Source organism: Jatropha curcas, chromosome 9 (genome assembly GCF_041381405.1).
Source record: "Jatropha curcas cultivar XTBG-Jc1 chromosome 9, XTBG_Jcur_1.0, whole genome shotgun sequence".
NCBI classification, from domain to species: Eukaryota; Viridiplantae; Streptophyta; class Magnoliopsida; order Malpighiales; family Euphorbiaceae; genus Jatropha; species Jatropha curcas.
Genome location: NC_143159.1, coordinates 5,970,149 through 5,992,975, shown reverse-complemented (window position 1 = coordinate 5,992,975; position 22,827 = coordinate 5,970,149). Strand labels below are relative to the sequence as shown.

The 22,827-nt window shown below is 34.6% G+C and overlaps 2 protein-coding genes across 2 annotated transcripts; both read left to right on the top strand.

The window, feature by feature from the left end:
- Nucleotides 1-4,139: 4,139 nt before the first annotated feature.
- On the top strand, nucleotides 4,140-15,538 carry LOC105638874 (PHD finger family protein). Its single transcript, XM_089725834.1, is given in 20 exon segments — nucleotides 4,140-4,610; nucleotides 4,613-5,944; nucleotides 7,131-7,216; nucleotides 7,376-7,753; nucleotides 7,885-7,968; nucleotides 8,081-8,458; nucleotides 9,789-9,849; nucleotides 10,739-10,883; nucleotides 11,017-11,123; nucleotides 11,215-11,460; nucleotides 11,591-11,838; nucleotides 11,958-12,179; nucleotides 12,265-12,486; nucleotides 12,589-12,642; nucleotides 12,804-12,869; nucleotides 12,974-13,114; nucleotides 13,206-13,259; nucleotides 13,877-13,936; nucleotides 14,202-14,594; nucleotides 14,688-15,538. Coding segments are annotated over 20 exon segments (4,464 nt in total). The 5' UTR covers nucleotides 4,140-4,591; the 3' UTR covers nucleotides 14,856-15,538.
- A 1,261-nt stretch (nucleotides 15,539-16,799) lies between these two features.
- LOC105638873 (histone acetyltransferase of the MYST family 1) lies at nucleotides 16,800-22,393 on the top strand. Its single transcript, XM_012222757.4, has 9 exons — nucleotides 16,800-17,128; nucleotides 18,040-18,128; nucleotides 18,458-18,517; nucleotides 18,926-19,135; nucleotides 19,852-19,920; nucleotides 20,350-20,511; nucleotides 20,858-20,951; nucleotides 21,503-21,645; nucleotides 22,002-22,393. The coding sequence occupies exons 1-9, from the start codon at nucleotides 16,828-16,830 to the stop codon at nucleotides 22,203-22,205; spliced, it is 1,332 nt and encodes a 443-aa protein (XP_012078147.1). The 5' UTR covers nucleotides 16,800-16,827; the 3' UTR covers nucleotides 22,206-22,393.
- Nucleotides 22,394-22,827: the final 434 nt, after the last annotated feature.

Sequence of the window (22,827 nt, the reverse complement as noted above, 5' to 3'; positions counted from 1 at the left end):
TGCGTATGCGTAGTTTTTCCTTTATGTCGTTTCGCCACTTCTAGGGTGATGTATTTGATTAGAATTGTATAAAATTTTAAAAGATTTGTTGAGTTTAATGGAATTAGGATTTTCTAAGATTTTCATAAATTTCATTAGAATCCTATATAGAGTTTTATAAAATTTATGAGACATTTTTTATAGATTTTGATTGACTTTAATAGATTTACAGTGTTTTTATATATTTAATCAAAATTAATTTCAAGACCTAATTAAACAAATTAAAAAGTTTTGAAACACAACTGAAAAACAATGAGGGACCAAAAATTAAATGCATCATCTTCTCAAAAATCTTTTTTTTTCTTCATTAAGACCTTATCGTCTCCAATAGTGAAAGGTCTGCGTTGGTCAGCGTCACTGACGGTCATTTTGTGCTCCCAGAATAGTTATGATGTGCTCAAAAGAGACCATATATTTCTCAGCTCTTGACTAACCATATATCGTAAAATCACAAGTTTAAATAAATAAATATATATATATATATATATATATACCAACTGCTAAAGCTTGCGTAAGGAGACATTTTTATATTAATTTAAAATTGATGCATAACCCGTCGCTTGTGGCTCACGGAGCCTAGTGGTCCGTCCACATGGCATATTGAAATTCTTCAGTTTTTTTTTTTATTATTTCAAAATTTTTCAAATTTTTTATTTGATTAACTCATTATTTAATTGAAATCAAAATACAAAAATTCTAAAAAAATAATCGACTTAATTCTGAAAAATTGCAGCATTATTAATGTTAATTTTTGTGAAAATATAAAATTCTCAGCACATGAATTTAATTCGAAACTAATCCAATAATTAATATATTGTTTTACATTTTAAGAGGTAGGGATGAAAGTGGTAGATGTTGTACGGCACCCACTCCATTCCAATCCGTTTAAAGATGATATAGGTAGTTATAAAATAGTTTGGAATGGATATGGATAGCGAAATTATTATCCGCAACGAAAATGATTAGTGAAATTACTACCCATAATAGATACAGTTAGGATACATGTATAAAAATTTAGATACCCGCTACCAGTTAACCACTATATTAAACAGATCTATTAATGCTATATTAAACAGGTTCGGTAGCGGATACTCTATCCACTGGTACCCTATCCATTATCAATAAAAAATTTATTTTAAATAAATTCGAATTTGAATAGTTTAAAGTTCGTGGATGCTGTATCTATTTAAAGGTACTTTAAACGAATTTTAGATAGATACAATTAGTAAAATTTAAATAAATTCGAGTACGAGTACTTGAATGAGTATTTAAATAAATTTAAAAGGGATATGAGTAGTAAAACTTTAAACATATGCGTTTATAGTTCACGAGTACCCGTTCTGCTTTCATCCTTATTAAGAAGTGTATTGGATTAAGACTCTATTAGATTTTTAAAATTTTTTGAAATTTTTGGGTTAAAGGATAAATTTGTGAATGACTTTTTTATTCATACCTAGCATCTTAAAATCCAACAAAATCAATAATTTTATAAAATTTTTCCAAATCAGTAATTTTTTGAATACCAAAATTGTATAGACTTTTAAAAAGTCATAATTAATACCATCAGATTTTTATGAATTTTATAAGAGCCTGAATTAAATACTACAAAATTTTAATAAATTCTAAAAAAATATAGATTGAATATCATTGAAATTTTAAAATCTTTTAAAATTTGATGGAGTCTTAATTCAATATACCATCCTGAGACAATACACACAAGTAACAAAATGTTTGCTATGCTACTTTGTTTGTCGTTTCGTTGTAAACTTTGATTTTTTTTTTTTTAATAATTGTAAACTTTGATATTTTTGGCAAGCCCCAACACAGCGTAATCAGATTTTATAAGCATTACTAGGTTGGTCGATTAAAATTAATCCCACAATTTTGTAAGCCATATTTGGTCATCTTTTTAATTTGTTTGGATGGATGAATTATTGGATCATCGTTTTAAGTTATTGGCTCACTCGCAAGAGAGTCCGAAGAGTAAAATGTTCTCCTTTTGTTATGTTCCACTATTCAATGATTCAACTACAGCTCTTAAGAATTTGAAATTTTAATTTTTCTTAATCAAAATTTTTATTTTAAAATTTTGAAAATTTAATTTTGGAAAATATAATTTGATAAATTATAAGTAAAAGTTCTAATGAATTATATATCTAAAATACCACTTGTCTAAAGAATGATATTTTTTTTAATCTTTATATTTAACTTTACTTTCTAAAACCTTCAAATCAAACAACATCATACTATTATTAAACCTTATTTACCTTGCCTTCTAAATATTAAAAATATGATTATTTACCTTATCATATAATATCTTATTTTAATAAATTTTACCTCACTCCATCTAAATAAAATCTAAGTCGTATCTTATTAAAAGCAACCTATGAGATTTTTCTAATGATTTAAGCTTCGTTATAGAAATTCAAATCTACACTATTTTGTTCCATTCTTGAAGATATTTAAAAATAAGATGGAGAAGCTGCGAAAAAAATTGATCATAAGGATATTGGGAAGTAACAACCTTCAAAGTATAATTATCCTTAAAAAGTTTACCTAGCCAACATAACATCAGAGAATTTCAATCTTTCAAATTGGTAGCAAATCCATAGAAAAAAGTCAATATTATTGGAATTTTTCAGTTATTAGCCTATCCCCTCTCCATTTAAAATGGCTGACAGGTGCTCTTGATAGAATATTGGCCAAGGTCCTCGCTCCACCGTGTCAAACCGTAAAATGTAAAAATTTTTTGTCTTTTCAGTGAAGTGCGTTTTTTTAGAGATCGAGCTTGTTTTTTCATCCATGTGAGAATCGAGATCGCTTAACACCTTGTCGATAGCCATCCATAATATGTTTAATGCTTAAAGAAACTATATAAATAAGCTGTTTGTCATTTTCATCAAAGCATGTATTAATTGAAAGATGCTCACTCTGTTTTAAAATATAAATTGTTTAAAATTTTTACACGATGATTAAAAAATAATTAATTATTTAAGTTATTAATAAAAATTAAAAGTAATTTGATTAAATTGCCCCTTATCTAAAAAATAAAACAAAATTTATGAATGTAATTATTATATTTAATATAAAAATAGTAAAAAAATATTACTAGTTACTCTTTAAACTATTCAAAAATTTTTAATTTTGAGAAACACTAAAAAACAATTTATATTTTTTAAGCGAATGAGTAATTTATTGAACAGTCTTGATACTCATAGATGACCCTAACACCACACAAAAATATTAAGCAAAACTTTGTTATAGCAATCAAAAGTTGATATTATAGGTTGTATGTGAATTCAAATGCTTTTATCTTATTGTTATTGCAAGATATATTTGGCTTTGACATTTAATGTTAACCATTTGTCACTGTCTATGCTACAAAATAATTTCATTGGTACATATATTATATTAAAGAACAAGGAACCCAGTGTCATAGGACAAATTAAAAACATAATGTTAATCAATTTCTTTTATTTTTTTATATTTTTACACTTAAATTTGAGGGTTTAATTGATATTATTGTTATACTTGCTGTTTTTCATATTTTATGCAAAGAACTGTATGTAAAAATATATTTATTATTGTTAAAAAGGCATGTTGGCCCTTAAAAAAGATTCTGACTTTATAATTGAAAATGATATATTTAATTTCTAAATGAGAGCAGTGTATTATTTTTTTATCTTGTGAACAAACCGATAGATTTATAAACAATTAAAGATGATGGATGATATATATATATATATTATTTTGCGTAGCGAATTTAAGAGTATCATCTTTTTACGAAAGAAAAACCATGAGGTTAGTTTAAAAAATAAGTTTTAAAATGCATTATTTTGTTGAGTATATTTCCTTTTGGCAATGTTTAAAATATAAGTTCCAGAATTTACAACAAAATGTGATTAATTTTTTTTAAATATTATATATTATCGTCCTCGTTAATCCTAAATGAAAAAACTATGCAGTGCAGGTATTACCAGAGGTTGGGAGGAGAAGGATAAAGTCAAAAACTTGAAAAGAAAAACAGCATGTGGGCCTATAAAAGGAAGCCATGTGCAGCATCTGAATAGCCACACGAATACAATTCTATTGCGTCACAGCATACTATCCAAAGCCCCATATAAAAATATCTTCCCGAAACAAGCCGCACTCCTGCCTGCTAAAAACGCGAATCTTTCCCCCCTCTGCTTCGAAAGCGAAATCAAACTACACGAAAAAGAACAAAAACGAAATTTAAAAAAAAAAAAAAACCCACTCGTGAGAACGGATCCCCAACAACACGAACCTGAATAACTGAAACCCTAACCCTAGCCGCGACTTTTTATCCTCTTCGTTTTCTTCTATAATCGTGCACGTGAAGACTTAAACGCCGAGCGTTGGTAATTGTTAGGGTTAGGGTTAGGATTAGGTGTATGCTTGGGAGATTAGTGTTTTGCTCTGCAGAAGGATTCAAAACGAGCTAGATTGAAATTAGGATTTAGGGTTAGGGTTTCGGTATGGAATGTGCAGGTGGTGGCGGTGGTGTAAGAGGCGCTGGTAGTTGGTGTTTGAGATGACCGGAGGCCGATGCCCCGGCGGAAGAAGATGATGGGTAGGTGTCCTGACGGAGGTTGCGGCACTCATGAGAGGCTTTGTCGCCCGATTTCTAGGATTCCGTCGTCCAAGTTACCGGCGACCCAAGCTGAAATACTCCCAACTACAAAAAAGAAGCCTTCATTGGACGTTGATTTCTTCTCTCAGGCTCGTAAATCTCTAAGCGAGCGGTCTCCATTTGATATACCTGAGGATGTCTCTGGGTCGACCACTTCAGGTGCTTTTTCAAGTATTTCTACTTTGCCTAGTGGATTGGCCAGTTTGCTTAGGCAATCGGATAGTAGAAAGAGGCATAAGAAGTCACATTCTAGTGCAGATAAGAAGTCTTCGCGGGCAAGTGAGAGGTCCAAGGGAGGGAATATTTGGTTTGAGACTGAGGAGTACTTCAGAGACTTGGCACTGCCTGACATTGATGCCTTATTCGAGATATCTTCTTCACTTAGGTCTTTAGCTGGTAGTAAGTGTTTTTTGATTCCGTACATTAAAAATGAGAAAAAGGAGTCCAGGGACGACCCAGAGACCTTGGATAAGAATGCTGCTGTGGGTTGTGAGAATGGAAATGCACAAACAAATGAGTCGGTGGATAACAATGTGAATTGTGGCGGAAATGCAAATGGAAATGAGGTTGCGGTAAAGCACGAGGTGAAGCAAGAGGACGAGCAGTTAATGGAAATTGACGGTGTAGGTCCTCAAGATGACAGCAACCAGTGTTTGCCCCAGGAGGGGGGGAAGGTTGGCACCATTTCAGATGTTTCTAGCGGTTTAGAATGGCTTTTAGGTTGTAGGAGCAGGATTATATTGACTTCAGAGAGGCCTTCCAAGAAGCGAAAGCTTTTAGGCAGGGATGCTGGGTTGGAAAAGGTTCTAATAGGTTCTCCATGTGAAGGAAATTCATCGTTATGTGATTTTTGCTGCAAGGGTGAGATGGGTAACGAATCAAACCGGTTGATTGTTTGCTCTTCTTGTAAAGCTGCGGTGCATCTCAACTGTTATGGCGTGCAAAGGGATATAGATGAGTCTTGGCTATGTTCTTGGTGTAATGGCAGGACTGGTAGTGATGATTCAGTTAAGTACCCTTGTGTGCTTTGCCCAAAGAGGGGCGGTGCTTTGAAACCTGTTGATGCAGGAAGTACTGGAACTATTACTGAGTTTGCTCATTTATTTTGTTCTTTGTGGATGCCTGAGATATATGTGGACGACCCAAGGAAGATGCAACCTATTATGAATGTGCAAGAAATAAAGGAAACCAGAAGAAAATTAGTTTGCAACGTCTGCAAAGTGAAATGTGGTGTTTGTGTTCGTTGTAGTCATGGTATGTTTGGTTGCTCTCTTATATTGTAATAATTAGTTTGGGGTTTTGTCGCTAATTGGGCATCTTTAGACTGCAAAGTAAATTCAGCTAACAAGTTATATGGTGTTATCTAGTTTGAGCAGAAAGCTTATTGCTACATTCTCCTTGGTATCAGAATATGACCAGAGGATGGAATCACGTCAATCTGCTTTTAGACATTAGAACATTCGTTTGAACCCTAGTGCTTCTTGCACTTAGCTGTTGAACACTGGATGTTAGTTTCTTAGGCTAGCTTATTAGAGTTGATTGTTGTCGTTATTGGAATACGCTAGGTGATATATGCAAATCCTCTGGATTATAGTGCCTGAAATGTTGGTGCAGTCAGCTGGATACTTGATTGTTCGTTTCCATTTAAAATCAATGTAGTGAATTTTACTCTGTAACACCTCTTATTATTTGATTAAACACCTATTTGTTGTGAATAAGCACTTATTTCTTGTGCAAGTGCCTCCTGAGACATGAATCTTGTTCTTGCTTTCACAAATCATTTGGGTTTGAATGCATGTGTGATCACGTGCTGTTACAATGTTACTTTTTCTATTATGGCAAAAAACATCTGCACATAAATGTTGGGCCTACTTTTAATTTTGTGCGTCCCCTTGCTATTGATCACTCTGTCCACTAGCGATTGATCACTTGATTAATATCTGTTATGTGATTTTGCTATTTGGTTTGGTTAGTGTTATATTCTTCATAATTCCATTAGCATTTGAACATTTTTTTAAGGTCTGGAGATGAAAGTTCAATCAAAGAAAGCATTGAGGATATACTACTGTTGGTATCTCAATGCTTGATGATGCTAATCTCGAGTGAGCATACTTGATGATGAAGCACAACCATCTAATTCTTACTGCTTTGCAAGCTGCTCTATGTAATGGGTCCATTTTAACAATTTGCCACTGGATTTTTCAATTCTTAATTCTTCAATTGTACTGCTTGTTCTTTCGATAGCTGCTGCTTCCATTTTATAATCTTTTCTGCTCGACTTGGCTGGCCGTTACTTTTCAGTAATATATTCATGGTTTGCTCGAGTTAGTTATGTTGGATTGTTGGTGCTTTTCGGCATTGTTACCTTTTGCTCTGTTGGTTTCAGCATGTGAATGTTGCTACTATTGGTAATGGCTTTCTGCTGGGTTTGTTTATTCAGGAACTTGTAGAGCTGCATTTCATCCCATATGTGCAAGGGAGGGGAATCACAGAATGGAGGTTTGGGGGAAATATGGATCTGAGAATGTAAGCTGTTTCCTCTATTATTATTGTTGGAAGTTGTCATTTTTTTTTTGCTAGTATCGATTCTGTTGCTGATGTTCCAGAATGTAGACAGCTTCATGCTGTGACCTCGTTGAGGCTTTCTGATTAAAGTTAAAGGTTCTGATTTTGTATGCTCTATAGGTTGAATTGCGGGCCTTTTGCTCAAAGCACTCAGAGTCCCCTGATGGTAGAAGTAACTCCCAATTACCTGTTATCAGTGACTCTTCCACTGCCAACTGCATGCCACTGATTCTGTTGACAGATAAACAACACAATTTAAAGATTGGCCATAATGGAGACAAAATTGCGGTCAATGTAGGAACTCCCGATACTGTTTCTGATAAATCTGGTGATAGTGAGTCACGAGAAATTGGATTATCTGATTCCAGACAAAATGATGTGCTAATATCAGAATGTGCTGATGGGGACCAAGTTAGTAGCATGGGGATGTCTGAGAGAAGTGACAACGAGGACGCTAGCCTATCTGATTCACGAAATCTTGCCCTGATTTTGAAAAAGGTACTAATAAAATGGTTGTATCTATGTTCATGACATTGTTGGACAAATTTATTTAGGTTGAATAACTGTCTCTTTTTCCCTACTGACTATTCTACCTTCCCAATTTGAACCTTACATATGTAATGATGCAGTTAATTGATCGGGGAAAAGTCAACATGAAAGATGTAGCATTGGAGATTGGCATCTCACCTGATTCATTGCTTTCGACACTTGCTGTAATGTTAAAATGATGACTTTTACTTCGTAATCTTCTTTAGAGAGAGAGAGAGACTAATCAGATTCAGATGTTCAATGCGCTCTTCTGACTTATAAATGCTTATTCTGCAGGAAGATAGTTTGGTTCCTGACTTGCAATGCAAAATAGTCAAATGGCTTAGGCATCATGCTTATATGAGTACTCTGCATAAAAATTTGAAAGTTAAACTAAAATCCTCAATTCTGTCCAAGGCTGGGATGGCAGAGGCTGATCATTCTGATGGTGTAATAGTATCAGAGTCTGATATGGAAGACCCTGTTGCTGTTAAGTCTGTTCCACCTCGCAGAAGAACAAAAAGTAACATTAGAATTTTGGCAGATAATAAAGGAATTTGCTCAGCAGAGGAATTTTTAAGTGACAGTGGGGCGCTGATTGATGAGGATAGAGTTGATAAACTTGCTAGCAAGCAACCAGAAAATTCAAGTGAAGTATCTGTCCATGTTGAAAAGGTAACCTTATTGCATTGTTTATTTGGTCCTGTGAATGGTTCGTATAGCGAGTATTGCATTGATCTTATCTGTAAGTTTTCCAATCATACGAAAGTTTTTTGTTTCATCTTCTGGTGCTTGTTTCATCTCCCAACATACTCCAATGTTCTTAAATCTTTTCCCTCTTGCGCTGTTCCCCTGAGATGGTTGCATTTGGTAAATTTGTTCTACGAGTTCCTGTCATTGGCAGTTAAATTTGTCATTTGGTGAATGGAGTCCTGTAATATGTTAGGAGGTACTATTGAGTGCACTTGGTGCATTGTTCAGTATTGAACCATCCTCTTTGCCGCTTTTGGATGCATAAGCTATTTTCATGAGCATATTCCATGTACATGTGAATGAGGGTATCAATTGTTGCCGTGGTGATAAACTGTAGGTATAACAGCAATCTATGATCTGAGTATAGTCAAAATTGGTTCATTTGAGAAGACTTCATAAGTGAAGAAGTGTATTTGTTTCTTTATTTTTGAATCATTAACCTTTTCTTTGAATATCCCAATTCTCAATTTAGATTCTCTTTTAGTGGTTTTACCCTATGGGCCACGAAATACACGTGGAAGGAGTGAACAAAATTTAACTGGTTCGTTTGATGCCTGTTTAATGCATTGTAGATGAACCTATACTTGATTAATTATGTATGCTATGCATTTGTTGGCTGTGGATTAGGAACAATGAGTCATGGTACTGTCAACTGGAAAAGTGGCATTACTGGCATGATTTGCAATATAAAGTCTACGTTTTTTCTAAGAAAATGAGCCTTTATAATTGACTCTTGATAATTTCATCGAGCAAAAAGAGATTTTTTCTGATATGGATGGAAAAAACTGTGGACAAATCAAGCGTAAAAGGAGATAAGCATAGGAGAATCAAATTGTTCTGAAGAATGCATTCTTGTTATTAATTCAATGGTGTGAAAGCTCAAGAAAACTTTGCCCCACAGAGTTCTTAAATGAGCATGCTTTGACATTTGTTGTAGTGCTGATTACAGTTTGTTGGTTTCTTATTAAGGGTTTAAATGATATTGAAATGGAGAGTGCATGATTTACATGGTCATGCTACATGTATGAGCGTGTGTGTTTGCATTGCTTTGAGGAAGTGAGTGAAAAAGAGGGTCTGAGGAAGGCCAATTCCTGTTTGACATATTTTCCCTTATTAAATCAGCTGCTTGAAGCAGCAAATACTTGTCATTCTGTAGATTTTTAGTTCTTCATTTGGTTATTTTGAGGCTCTACTTTCCCGTGTCTTCTGTTGCCATTTTTTAAATTTTCTATGATCTTATGCAATTGTGCAGACATCAATCAACTGTGATGGGTTGCAAGACTCTTTGGGGACTGATTTGTCTAAATCTGAAGGTATATTTTTCTAAATCCTATGTTTGGCCTAATGCCTCTATGTTGGATGGAAGTTGGCATACTCCTGATTGCTGGATCTTAATTGGTTTATTCTTTATAATTGTTCCATGTGATTTTGGAGACCAATAGTTTATCTTTCTATGTGTTTGCCATAGTTAGTACTAGAGAGGATGTATTGGAGATTGGTGATAGAAGGTGTATAAATATTATTGCAAGAGGATAAAATTAGAGCATTAACCTGAATGGTTTGTCTTCAATTAACTCAAATTCTGCGAAACCTTCTTGAATCTCTCATTTGTGTTTTTTAGCCTTCAGACATCTCTTGGTCCTGATGCTGCTTTGCATATCTCATTTATCATGCGAGTCTTCTCTCTTTGATTGGGTATTAGAATTATACCTGTCAATATTCAGCCTTCAGGCATCTCTCTGTCCTGATGCTTCTTAGCATATCTCATTCAGTATTGTGAATCTTCTCTTTTTGATTGGTATTAGATTTATATCTGTCAACATTCAGCCTCCCAAAAAGAGGTGTGCATAAAACAGTCATGCAAAGCATACAGGGAGGATTTCCAAAAAGAGGGCTAATATTTGTAATTTGTTGCATGATAACACAACACACTTTATGCAATCAATTCCTAAAAAAAATTGCTTTTATGAGTATAGCAGTGACGTTAAGTAGATGGTGCAATGTTGCCATTCTGCTTTTTTTTCTTCTCTGTTCCGTAGTTATCTGTTCAAAAGCAATGAATGCCAGTTGTTTTCACATTATCCACTTGAATGCGATTGATCACAGTTCATATCATGTGACCTTTGAGCTCTTTGCATTTTGTAGTACCTATGATGTAACATTTTTCAGTTTTGTTTGACACAAAGCATGTATGTTGCACAGGCAGTTCATGTAATCCCTCGGGTTGCATCTCTTCTGAAAAAATTGAAATAGAGTGTTCTGCTGTTCCCCAGCAGGGTGATTCAATGAGTTCAGATCAGGCAAATCCTAATTATTCAGATAATAATCCAGTGCTTCCTGATCTCTTGTAAGCTTTTCAATATAATCAGTTTTTAGTAGCTTCATTTTGTTCTCTCTTTTGTTTTGTTTTTTTTTATTTTACATTGATAATATTGTGATATGATGAGAATTTTTCTGAAAGTTCTACATTTGTGCTGCAGAAAAATGAATGAAGTTTCACATTCTTATATGCACCCATATGTCCACAAGGAACTGATGCAAATGCAGAGTGGGCTACTTTCAAAAGACAATATTTGTGAGTTGGAAGGTAGAAATAGAACTGACTAAGATTGAGGGTAGACATTTGCTTGTTAACTGCATCCCATGATTTGTCAATTTATACATATTCAATTGAGCAGGTTTGAGGGTGGGAGAAACCTCTCATCTGGAGGCGTCTTCCAATGCCAGTGTGTGCTGTGATCACCAGAAAATACATTCAAACTGTGATGTAATTTACAAATCTGATGAAGCAAATATAGAGAGGCTGATTAAGGCAAAGAAACTGGGAGTTTATGACCTGTCTCCCTCAGATGAAGTGGAAGGAGAAATCATTTATTATCAGCACAGGCTACTTGGCAATGCAGTTGCAAGAAAGAAATTTACTGGTCCCATCTTTTTCTCTTCTTGTTCTTGATTTCTTCCCTCACTTTCTGAGCAAATGTTCTGCCTTGTTCCATGAAATGGAAATGTATCTCTAAAGATTTTTTTTTTTTTTTTTTGGTGGCTATCTTGCAGACAATTTAATTTGTAAGGTTGCTAAGATTCTACCAAAGGAGATTGACATAGCCAGGGCCCAGAGATGGGATGCGGTACTTGTTAACCAGTACCTTAACGAGATTAGAGAAGCAAAGAAACAGGGCAGGAAAGAAAGAAAGCATAAAGAAGCCCAGGCTGTACTTGCTGCAGCAACTGCTGCTGCTGCAGCTTCTTCTAGGATTTCATCATTTAGGAAAGACACATATGATGAATCTACTCATCAGGAGGTTCTAACTGCTTCTTCTTTACCTAAAGTTCTAAATTATTTTTTCCAGCTTTTGCTGAGACAAAAAATTGGAACACGTCTGCTGAATCCATTATTTCATTATGCTTTTTGTTTTTGCAGAAATTGAACATTTCTAATGGGAGGGCTGGCATTTCTTCTCAGCTGATGCCACGTCCAAAAGAGACGCTTTCCAGGATGGCTGTTTCAAGGAACTCATCAGAAAAATTCTCTGATTTTGCTCAGTCTGTTTTAGATTTTTCTAAAGAGAATCCTAGGTCATGTGATATTTGCCGACGATCTGAGACAATACTGAACCCTATCTTAGTCTGTTCCAGTTGCAAGGTATTGTAGACTAGCCCATGATTTTTTTTTTTCCTTTTTGCTCTTTTTTTATTAGCATGATATAAAAAAGCTCTTCTGCCACCAGGTTGCAGTTCATTTGGATTGCTATCGCAGTGTCAAAGAATCTACAGGTCCATGGTGCTGTGAATTATGTGAGGAATTATTGACATCTAAATGCTCTACAGCTGCTTCACTCAATTTTTGGGAGAAGCCCTACTTTGTTGCTGAATGTGGTTTATGCGGTGGTACCACCGGTGCTTTTAGGAAATCTACTGATGGTCAATGGGTCCATGCTTTCTGTGCGGAGGTTGAAATTTTTATTTGCACCTGATTGATTTATTGTTTATATTTTTCCTGCCCAATATTTCAATAAAGTGCAACTATATCTAGTTATTATTTTGTCTTGCAGTGGGTGTTTGAACCAACTTTTAGAAGGGGGCAAGTGAATCCAGTAGAAGGACTGGTATGTGTACATCTTTTGTGGTGGTACTGTTGAGATCACATCTATTTTTAACAATAGAATTAGACATGGGGAAAGCAACTGTTATTTCCTTTCCGTGTTGTTTATTATTATTTTGCAATGATGTTATTTAACATTCACTTCTGTGTGTATTGGGATTCCAGGAGACAGTTTCTAAAGGAAATGATATCTGTTGTATTTGCCGACGAAAACATGGTGTCTGCATAAAGGTGAGTCTTAGCTTGATTGGTTCATAGAGTAATGGTTTTGACAGCCTGAGGTCCGTTGTGATGAAGAACTTTGATGGTTAACCCATTTCCATATTACTCTTCAGTGTAGCTATGGTCACTGTCAGACCACATTTCATCCCTCCTGTGCTAGAAGTACGGGTTTTTACATGAATGTTAAGACTATTAACAGCAAGTTGCAGCACAAGGCTTACTGCGAAAGGCATGGCTTGGAACAGAGGGCAAAGGTGCGAGCTTCTTGTTTGTGCTTAAAATATTTCACACTTCTATAACCAATGCCTTATCATGTGATAACTGAGCTTTGCTTGATTTAAACAGGCTGAAACTCAAAAACATGGAATTGAGGAGTTAAAGAGCATGAAGCAAGTCAGGGTATGGATGTGCTCTAAATGACTCTTATTTTTTATTCAGATGTCCATATTAATCCGGACTTCAGTGTATCGTATTTTGTACCGAGATTTATTTTCATGTTGATGTTATTGAAGTTCAGCTTTTTTCATAAGGAAAAATTGAGCTGAAATTTAAGGTTTTACCACTTCGTAATGACAATTTTATCTTCTGTGGAAAGCACCAAATATCGGAGCATGTTTAAACAGAGAAATTTGAGGGAAATAAATTAATTGTTTTCTCAAGGATACTGCGATTAGATTTTTGTGTGTTGAGTTTTTCTTTATATCGTCCCTCAGATGATTTTTTTTCAAATTTCTTTGTTTTTTTTTTTTGTCCCTCGGATGATTTTAAAATATATGACAAATATTTATTCCATGTTTACATGGACAAACTTTCCAAAAGAATGGATCATATATTTTATTGGGTCCCTGGTTCAACAAATCACTTAAAAACTTTCTGCATTGTTTACTGTGCTGCTTCTGGCAAATTTTCTTACACCTCTTTATGCTATTTCTACTATTGGAAAGTCTTTCTTTCCACCTTCCCATTTTGGCGGTAGAGTCAACTAATTGGGTTCTTTTACGAATGCTTCTTTACAGGTTGAACTAGAGAGGTTACGCCTTCTTTGTGAAAGAATCATTAAACGTGAAAAGATAAAGGTACCTATTGCTTGACTTGGTGAACCATTATATGATATCTTGTCTTTAGATTTTTAATTTGCAATTAAATATGTAGAGTGGATGTCATAAATGAGCCAATTAAATCATATCTTTTTTATTCTATGGTTCAACAATTTGCCCTAATGGAATTTACTCCATACAAGTAATACCATCTTTTTTTTCCCTTCTAGTTCTAATAAACATTTTTGCTTTTTGGCAAATGTGTTATAACACTTGAAATTTGTTTTCTTATGGTTTCTTGCAGCGGGATTTAGTTCTTTGCTCACACAGCATACTTGCGTGCAAACGAGACCATGTTGCTCGTTCTGTGCTTGTTCATAGTCCTTTTTTCCCACCAGATGTTAGTTCAGAATCAGCTACAACCTCTCTTAAAGGCAATACTGATGGGTATAAATCGTGTAGCGATGCAATCCAAAGATCAGATGACGTAACAGTGGACAGCACCATTTCTGTTAAGCATCTTAAAGTTACCATGGACGCAGACCAAAAGACAGATGACAGCTCCACATCCCAAAACCTTTTTACCCGAAAACCTTTGGAGAGGGTGTCATTTGCTGGGAAGCAAATCCCTCACAGAGTTGCCCTGGCTACTCGTAATCCTTTGGATGATGGAGAATGGAACTCAAAATCAAGAAAGGTATGGGATTGTTTTGGGTCATAATTACTTCTTTTACTTGTTAGATTACATAAACTTGGGCTTATTCTTGAATGTATGCATATCAACAAACAGCGTTTTGAGATGTTTGAGAAAGAGCTGGTGATGACATCAGATCAAGCATCTATGAAAAATCAACAGTTACCCAAAGGATATTTTTATATTCCGGTTGATTGCCTTCCGAAGGAGAAGCAGATCAACCATGACACATGTTCTGGTGAACCATTGGAACACAACAGGTAGCTGGAGGCAAATATTGGATTTCTGATTCACAAAATGGAGATGAACAGCCTTTTGTCTAGGACAACTGCCTTCTTCCAGAGAGCTGTGCTATTTATCTGATTTATGGAGGGAGAATGGCCGAAAGATAGGCTGTGATATGTGTTCTGGAATCTGGATGGTGTATCCTCATGAATAGGGATTAACATACTGGACAGGGCGGGGAGTTTTTGCATCATTGTTGTATATTCATTGTGAGAGTAAATTGTACAGTGGGTGAGGGTTTATTCTGTTACATGTAATGCAAAGCGGCAGAAAATTCCAGTACCTTGACGGGTGTCTTGTGGTTGATAAGCTCAGCTTCATGTATGTTAATGCAAGAATTTTAAAGGTATCATCACCTACTGTGCTTGGGCTGTAAAGTTATTGTAAATATTCCTACAGTATCAATCCCAGAGAAATTGGCTCAACTTCAGATTGATGAAGGGTCCGCTCTAACTTGTCTCCTCATATATCTTGTCTCCTCATATATCTTGTTATTAACATTTTTCAGTTCTCACATTTGCTACAGTTAGGCTTACAGATTGTTGTTATTTGAGGTTGCAGTCTAGCGGTAGTTTTCCGTTGGGGAATCTGATGGTGCCAGTTCTCTGTTAATGCAACAATGTATTTAGTGGCAAAGGAGATCTTTTCTTGTTCTTTTGTTCCGGAGTCTGCGTTTTTTTCTTTTTCTCTTGTTTGGATGTTCTGCCAAGTGCACGAGGTTTCTTGATAAAATTATTTGTGATCTCGGACACGTGAGAAACAGGAAAAGAAGGAAGAAAAGACCAAGGAGGAAAGATAATGTTGTTTTGATATCAAACCTTTTTTGATGAAATGTAATAGAGAATCATATTTATACTCGTAAATAATGAGAAATTCGTTATAATCAAAAGCTCTGATTATTTCATAAAACTATAAAGGAAAATAAAATATTTACAGAATTATTTTTTTTGTACTTGTAATAAAATAAAACTAACAAGAATCATATTCATACTTGTAATTTATTTATTTTTACTTTTTTCTAAAAATAAATATTTCAACAAATATTTTTTATTTATATTTCAAGAACGCTCTTGGAGGCAAAGGGGCTGACCCGTTTGCATCTCCTTTGCCGCTGAGTTCAATATTCTGAATTTTAACACTTTCTAAAGCTAATCTTTTTGATTTATTAGTATTAACTTATTTTATCATTACAATTATTGTAGCTATTAGATTTCTATCTAAAATTATTGACGTGACTGTTAAATACACAATTTGGTCACTTTTTTTTTTTTTTCTCATAATGTGTTGGTTTATCTATCCAGTTGTCATGTGACATCATGCCATTTGTTGATTTCCACTTTTTTTTTTTTTTTTTTTTTTTAATTTCAAGAATTTATAATAAAAATTTAAAATTACATAAATAATCTAAATTATGGAATCATTATCTTTTGAGGTTGAATATATCAAATTAAAGTGCATTCACAATTCATAATTTTTATACTTGTTTGGTAATTATAAATTTTTTAAGTTACCAAAAAAAGAGTGTACTCAGTTGATAATAGAATGCCACATGGCAGCTAGTCGGATGAATCAACACATTTTGAGGAAAAAATTTAACTTATTTTTCCATACTTGTCAACCATCTTAACAGTTTCTAACAAGGCTAGATTATAATGATAAAATAAATAAAAATACTATTTGATAAATTAAAAGAATTTAATTACAATTTTTTTTGAACTCGATTTAATTAAAATTTTAAAAAAGTTAATTTCCGGATTTTTTTGGTCCATCTGTTTTTTAGATGGAATGTTTGCTTTTATTTAATAGCAATACAGCACAAGGGCGAGGTCCGAGTATGTTTCGGAAAATGGTACGAGAAAGCATGGGCCTAAAAAAGCCCAACTTTATGCCCCGTGATTTTTTAATTTTGTAGATTTGCGAGCCCATTCGTTGCTAACATCCGAGACCAACAATGGGTTCTATAGAGACTCCAGCAAATCCGGAAAACGGATCTGCAACTTCGGCCCCTGCCGACGGCGACCGAAAGCCTCAATCTGCCGTTGAAGGAATGCCTCCTCTGGCTGCCGAAATGATTCTAACGGAATCTGACTCGTTGAAGAAGCGGAAGGCGAGTATGTTACCACTGGAGGTAGGTACTCGGGTGATGTGCCGTTGGAGGGACGGCAAGTACCACCAGGTAAAGGTCATCGAGCGCCGCAAGATGCAGTGCGGTGGACCCAATGATTACGAGTATTACGTCCATTACACCGAGTGTAAGTATCAATTAATTGTAGGTTGCTAATTTTGATGCTTAGGATTTGAATTAGGGTTAGGGTTTATATGCTTGGAAGTATAAAAATGGGCGTTTGTCTGGTAATGAATAAACTTGTCTAAATTTTGTTGCTTGTTTTGATGAATCAGTTTTTAGCATTTGCCGTTTTTATATATGGATCACCAAATTTATGTCATCATACAAACTGAAATTGAACCTACGTAAAGCCAGTTATGTTCAGGCTTGGTCAACCGTGTCCTTTGTAGCTTAGTCTTGAATCAAGTTCGAATTCTCCTGGTGGAACAAATATCTTTTCTTAGCGTATTCTATAAGGATCTGTGTTATGAATTTTGACAGCCAATATGGGAGAATGGATAAATTAATGAATGAAATATTGGTTGGAACTTGGAAGGCAATCCTACTAGTAAAAGACTAGTCGAAGCAGACAAATAATGGTACTGAAGAAAAGGCAAGGTTTTATCAGTATAAAATATGCGTATGCATATGTGAGATGGTTGGAACCATTACAGATGTTTAACTATTAAAAATATCTTCTGGAAAGACAAAAATAAAAAAAAAAAAAAAAAGGAAAAGGAAGAAGAGCAGAAGAAAGAACTGACTGAATAGATTCTTTATGTGCCAATTGTTGCAGAACTAGTGCATCACTTACTTTTGCTTTGCTGTAGGACTAAGCAACTTTGAGAGCTTACTACTAATACTATCGTATTGGGAAGCTTTTCCGTAGCAGCATGGGTGTGTGTTGAAGCTTTTGGACATATCTATTTTTGTGGCATTCTTCAAGCCTATATTAAATTTCTTTGAAAGCTTTTCCTCATTTCTCTGAAACCTCATACATTGTTTTTTTTGAAGTTTTATTCATTGTTGTTTATCTTTTACATTTACCCTTTGCAGTTAATAGGAGGCTTGACGAATGGGTGAAGCTTGAACAACTAGATCTTGATTCAGTGGAGACTGTTGTTGATGAGAAGGTGGAAGATAAGGTAACTAATCTGTTCCTTTAATTGTCAGTAATTGCATCATGACATCCTCACTTCAAATATTTGTATGGATCATGTTTGGCATGTTATGACACTTACACTCTCTATATCAGATGAAAAAATAATTTTTGTTAAAAGATATGGAGCTTGACGACCAGACGTGGCAAAATGCTAATTCAATATTCATATTTTATTCTAAGTGGCATAGATTACGATAAATGTTCCCCCTTATCTCTTTAAAAATCTTTTGCTGGTACGAGCTTCCTTCAGATGAGTCTTTTCTTCCTAATTCTTTGATCTGATTATAAGAAATTTATAAATGATATTTTCAGGTAACAAGCTTGAAAATGACACGCCACCAGAAACGTAAGATTGATGAGACACATGTGGAGGTATGTGCAAGTTTCAACATGTTCTTTGTTTTTGTATTGTTTGCTTCATAGAATTATTTTGAATCATCAAATACATTTGGTTTACCAGCATTGAAAACATGAGTTCTCTGATCACTTTTATGCTATACAAGTGAATTGCATAATTTGCTCTTAAGACACCTAAAATATTCAGATGCATATAGAATAAGCTTTAGTAACTTTTATGATCTCTCTCTCTGATCTGCATCCTGACACCATATCACACTCTTACACTTGCATATGTGAACAGAATTATACTTGAACAAAAAGTCAGACATAATAATAGCAACTATGATCCCTATGAAGGATTTGAGACTTGGGAGATTAATTGACAAAATGTGGCCACAAGAAACCATATTGAACTTTCTGAATTTTATAATCTGAATGTAGGGCCATGAGGAGCTTGATGCAGCTAGCTTACGTGAACACGAGGAATTCACCAAAGTGAAAAATATAGCCACTATTGAACTTGGAAGATATGAGATCGAGACATGGTACTTCTCCCCCTTTCCACCAGAATACAATGATTCTGTGAAGCTGTACTTTTGTGAGTTTTGCCTCAATTTCATGAAGCGCAAAGAACAGCTTCAAAGGCATATGGTGAGCTGTGTCTGGAATTTCTTTCTGAGCTTTACTGTGCTCAAATTGTGTCTGCTCTAAATGAGAAGTTTATGTTTCCAGTCTTAAGTATAGTTTTGATCCATGGGGTTGAGTTGAATACTGACTGATCATTTTATAAGTTTGGATTTCTTTGTACATTATGCAATCTATTGTGAACAGTGTTCATCATGTTCTTAAGTTTCTTAGAAATCCAGTTTGAGCAAACAAGCTCTCTCTACTCCAGAGAAATGTTTCAAACATCATGTCATGATGGAATTTCTTCTTTGGGTCTTTTTTTTTCTCCTTTTTTTTCATTTGTAATCGCTCTAATAACATGCTTTGTCATGAATTTGTCTATCAAATTTCGATCAAATTTCATACTTTTCATCCTTCTTAATGAGAATTAGATGCTTTGTGACTTGAGCTGTTAAACAACCTTGTCTGGATTATTTATCTGGAATTGTTTTGGTCGTCATGATTTCTTTGTACCATTGCCCAGCAACTTGATTTTTAACACGTCAACTGTAGTTATGAAAGAGGAAATTTGCACTTGATTATCTTGGTTTAACCCTCTCTATCCTTTTTTTCTCCCTTTTTTTAGTTATTTTCCTTTACTTTTGTACATAATTATGAAATGTTGAGCGGTTGTTTTGTTATTTTTTCTCTCTATCCATCATCTTGCTCCTCTCTCTAATTTCTTGGTATGGCTTGTGCAGAGGAAGTGTGATCTCAAGCATCCTCCTGGTGATGAGATTTACCGAAGCGGTACATTGTCAATGTTTGAGGTATGTATTATGTAAATGAGTTTGTTGGAACTTATGCTGTTATTTAATTGAATTTCTAATATCTTGTTCTGGGGGGTTTCTGGTGCAAATATGCAGTTGATATCTGTTGTCCAAAACTTATATTGATGCTCGCCAATGTTATAGTTGATAAAAGGACTGCTGCTCTTTTTTCCATTGTTTTCTTTTCCACCCACACAAACTAATTCCTGGTTTAATGTAAACCCAAAAGGTCAATGAACTTGGGGAAAATAGCATATTTGATTTTGGTTTTGAAACATTGAGATGTGATATTGGTGTTTTCCCCAGCATTATCCTTGTGTAATTTTCACATCACTTTAGAACCTCCTGTTATTTATTTATTTATTTTCCTTCTGTGAAAGCCATATCTGAAGGCAGTGGTTCATTTGGGTTTGAATTTTTTTGATACAGGTTGATGGCAAAAAGAACAAAGTTTATGGGCAAAACCTTTGTTATCTGGCAAAGCTGTTTCTTGATCATAAGACTCTTTATTATGATGTTGACCTGTTTCTATTCTATGTTTTGTGTGAATGTGATGATCGAGGATGTCACATGGTTGGATATTTTTCCAAGGTATTCTTTCTCTTGCATTGTCATTGCTATTAATGCAGGTCGCAACACAGATTAACATTATGGTGAAATCTTTAAATCATCAGCATCAGTGACTTGAGAAGCATTTGAAATATTTCTTTTGGCACCATTTTACGTGATTTTTCCTATTTTCACATGAAATACTATTGCTTTGAGTACTTTTACAAGATACTATTGCTTGAAGCATGTGAATCCACTTCTAGTTATTAGTTTGCTTGATTAGCCAAGTTTCAAGGTGGCATTCCTTCACCTTTGTTGTGAATATGCATGTTTTCAGAAACTTTAATAATATTATAACCAAATATATTTCTATGTGATGTTGGTACAGGAAAAGCATTCGGAGGAATCCTATAATTTAGCATGTATTCTTACTCTTCCTCCTTACCAAAGGAAAGGCTATGGAAAATTTTTAATTGCCTTCTGTAAGCTCTCTGCCAAATAGTCTCCTACTTTTATTAGCTTATGTGAATATTTGCATGAATTATGTGCTGGTTCTTTTTTTTTTTTTTTTTGTGCCTTGTTTTCCTTTTTACTTTATTATTATTTGGTGAGAAGGATTTTATGGTTGAGGAATAAATTTTAACAATTTGTGAGATGTTATTCTCTAAATATTTGAACATAAGAGGATAGTAAGTTGCATAATTAAGATGATTGTCATCTTCAATTAAGTCGATCTATAAATACCTGTTTAGAATGCCCAAATTCCTGAAGTTCTCCAGCATTCAAGTTTTTAATCAATATTTGGGCACAATTATCTGCAAATGCTTTAACTATCCAACGTTGCTATGGTTGAACCTTTTGTAAGGGAATAATAAGATCAACCGTGTCTAGTACTAATTCCAAATTCTAGATCTGCGCTACCCACAGTAGCTTTTCACTTGTCCATGTAATAAAGATAGATCTTATTCATGTTTTTAGTTTGTTTATTCTTGTATATAGCTGATAGTGAAACTTTTTGTTTTGTGTGGAGCAGCGTATGAACTTTCAAAGAAAGAGGGTAAAGTTGGTACACCTGAAAGACCACTATCTGACCTAGGGTTGTTGAGCTACAGAGGATACTGGACCAGAGTTCTTTTGGACATCTTGAAAAAGCACAAGGGCAATATTTCTATCAAGGTATATATTTATGGCCAAGACAAGTTTGATTCTGCAGTTTCAACTGCTCCTTTTGCCTTTTGTGAATCTTAGTTCTGTTGGGGACTACCCATGGAAGTTGATGCCGTTCACAACTCTTTTCTTTTCTCGTGGTAACACATGCAAAAAATGCTGACTTTTCATCTTCCCCATTATTCAATAACCTGGTTAATTGAGACACAAAACACATGCTATTGCCTGTAGTTCTTTCTTCGTGCAAAATAACTTGAAATCATTTTGTCACTATATTTATATAAGATTTCTTAATGTTTGGTTTATATTGGTGGTGCCATATTATTTGATTTGACTAGCTTGATTCTCCAATCACTCTTTTACAGGAGCTAAGTGACATGACAGCCATCAAGGCAGAGGATATTTTAACCACCCTTCAGAGCCTAGAATTGATTCAATACAGGAAAGGGCAGCATGTGATTTGTGCAGATCCTAAAGTGTTGGACCGTCATCTAAAAGCTGCTGGTCGCGGTGGTCTTGAGGTCGATGTTAGTAAATTGATCTGGACTCCTTATAAAGAACAGGGTTGATTATGATCTAGTAATTGCTGTGTAGTTTGACTTGTACCTTTGCCTGTATAAATTTATCTTTTAGTAGCATGAAATTAGGTGAATATTAGAGCGATGGCTTCATAGGGACATGATCTCAGTCACAGCCTGTTTCTTACCTATCACAAGTAATAATATGTTCCGTAAATTTGATCTTTTGGTGTATCAAATCATATTACTCATTCAATCTTCTTGGTTCCCAAGATTCTCGGTTCTATATGGATCAGTCAGTTGTGTTACATTTTTAAGTTAACTCAGAACCATTTTAAGGGGTTGCCTGGTTTTGTTACTTTAGATTGTTATTTAAGTCGAATGCTTGAGATTGTCATTTATATATAATTGGAAGCTAGCATTTGATTTTAAATTGATACCGTATAAAATGGTAACAGTGGGTCAATGGCCTTACTGCGCTCGTCATTTTCATGTCAAGTTTTCAATTTTCAAGTTCCAAACGAGTTTCTTCTAAAGCACTATTTGAATTTTGTCGAAGATGACTGTCTTGACTTGACACTATCTTTTCCGTTACTTTTGCTTACCACTAATTTTCCTCTCTTTTTTGGCCTTTTGAATTTTATAATTGTGTCGACACTTAGATGTCCTCTTT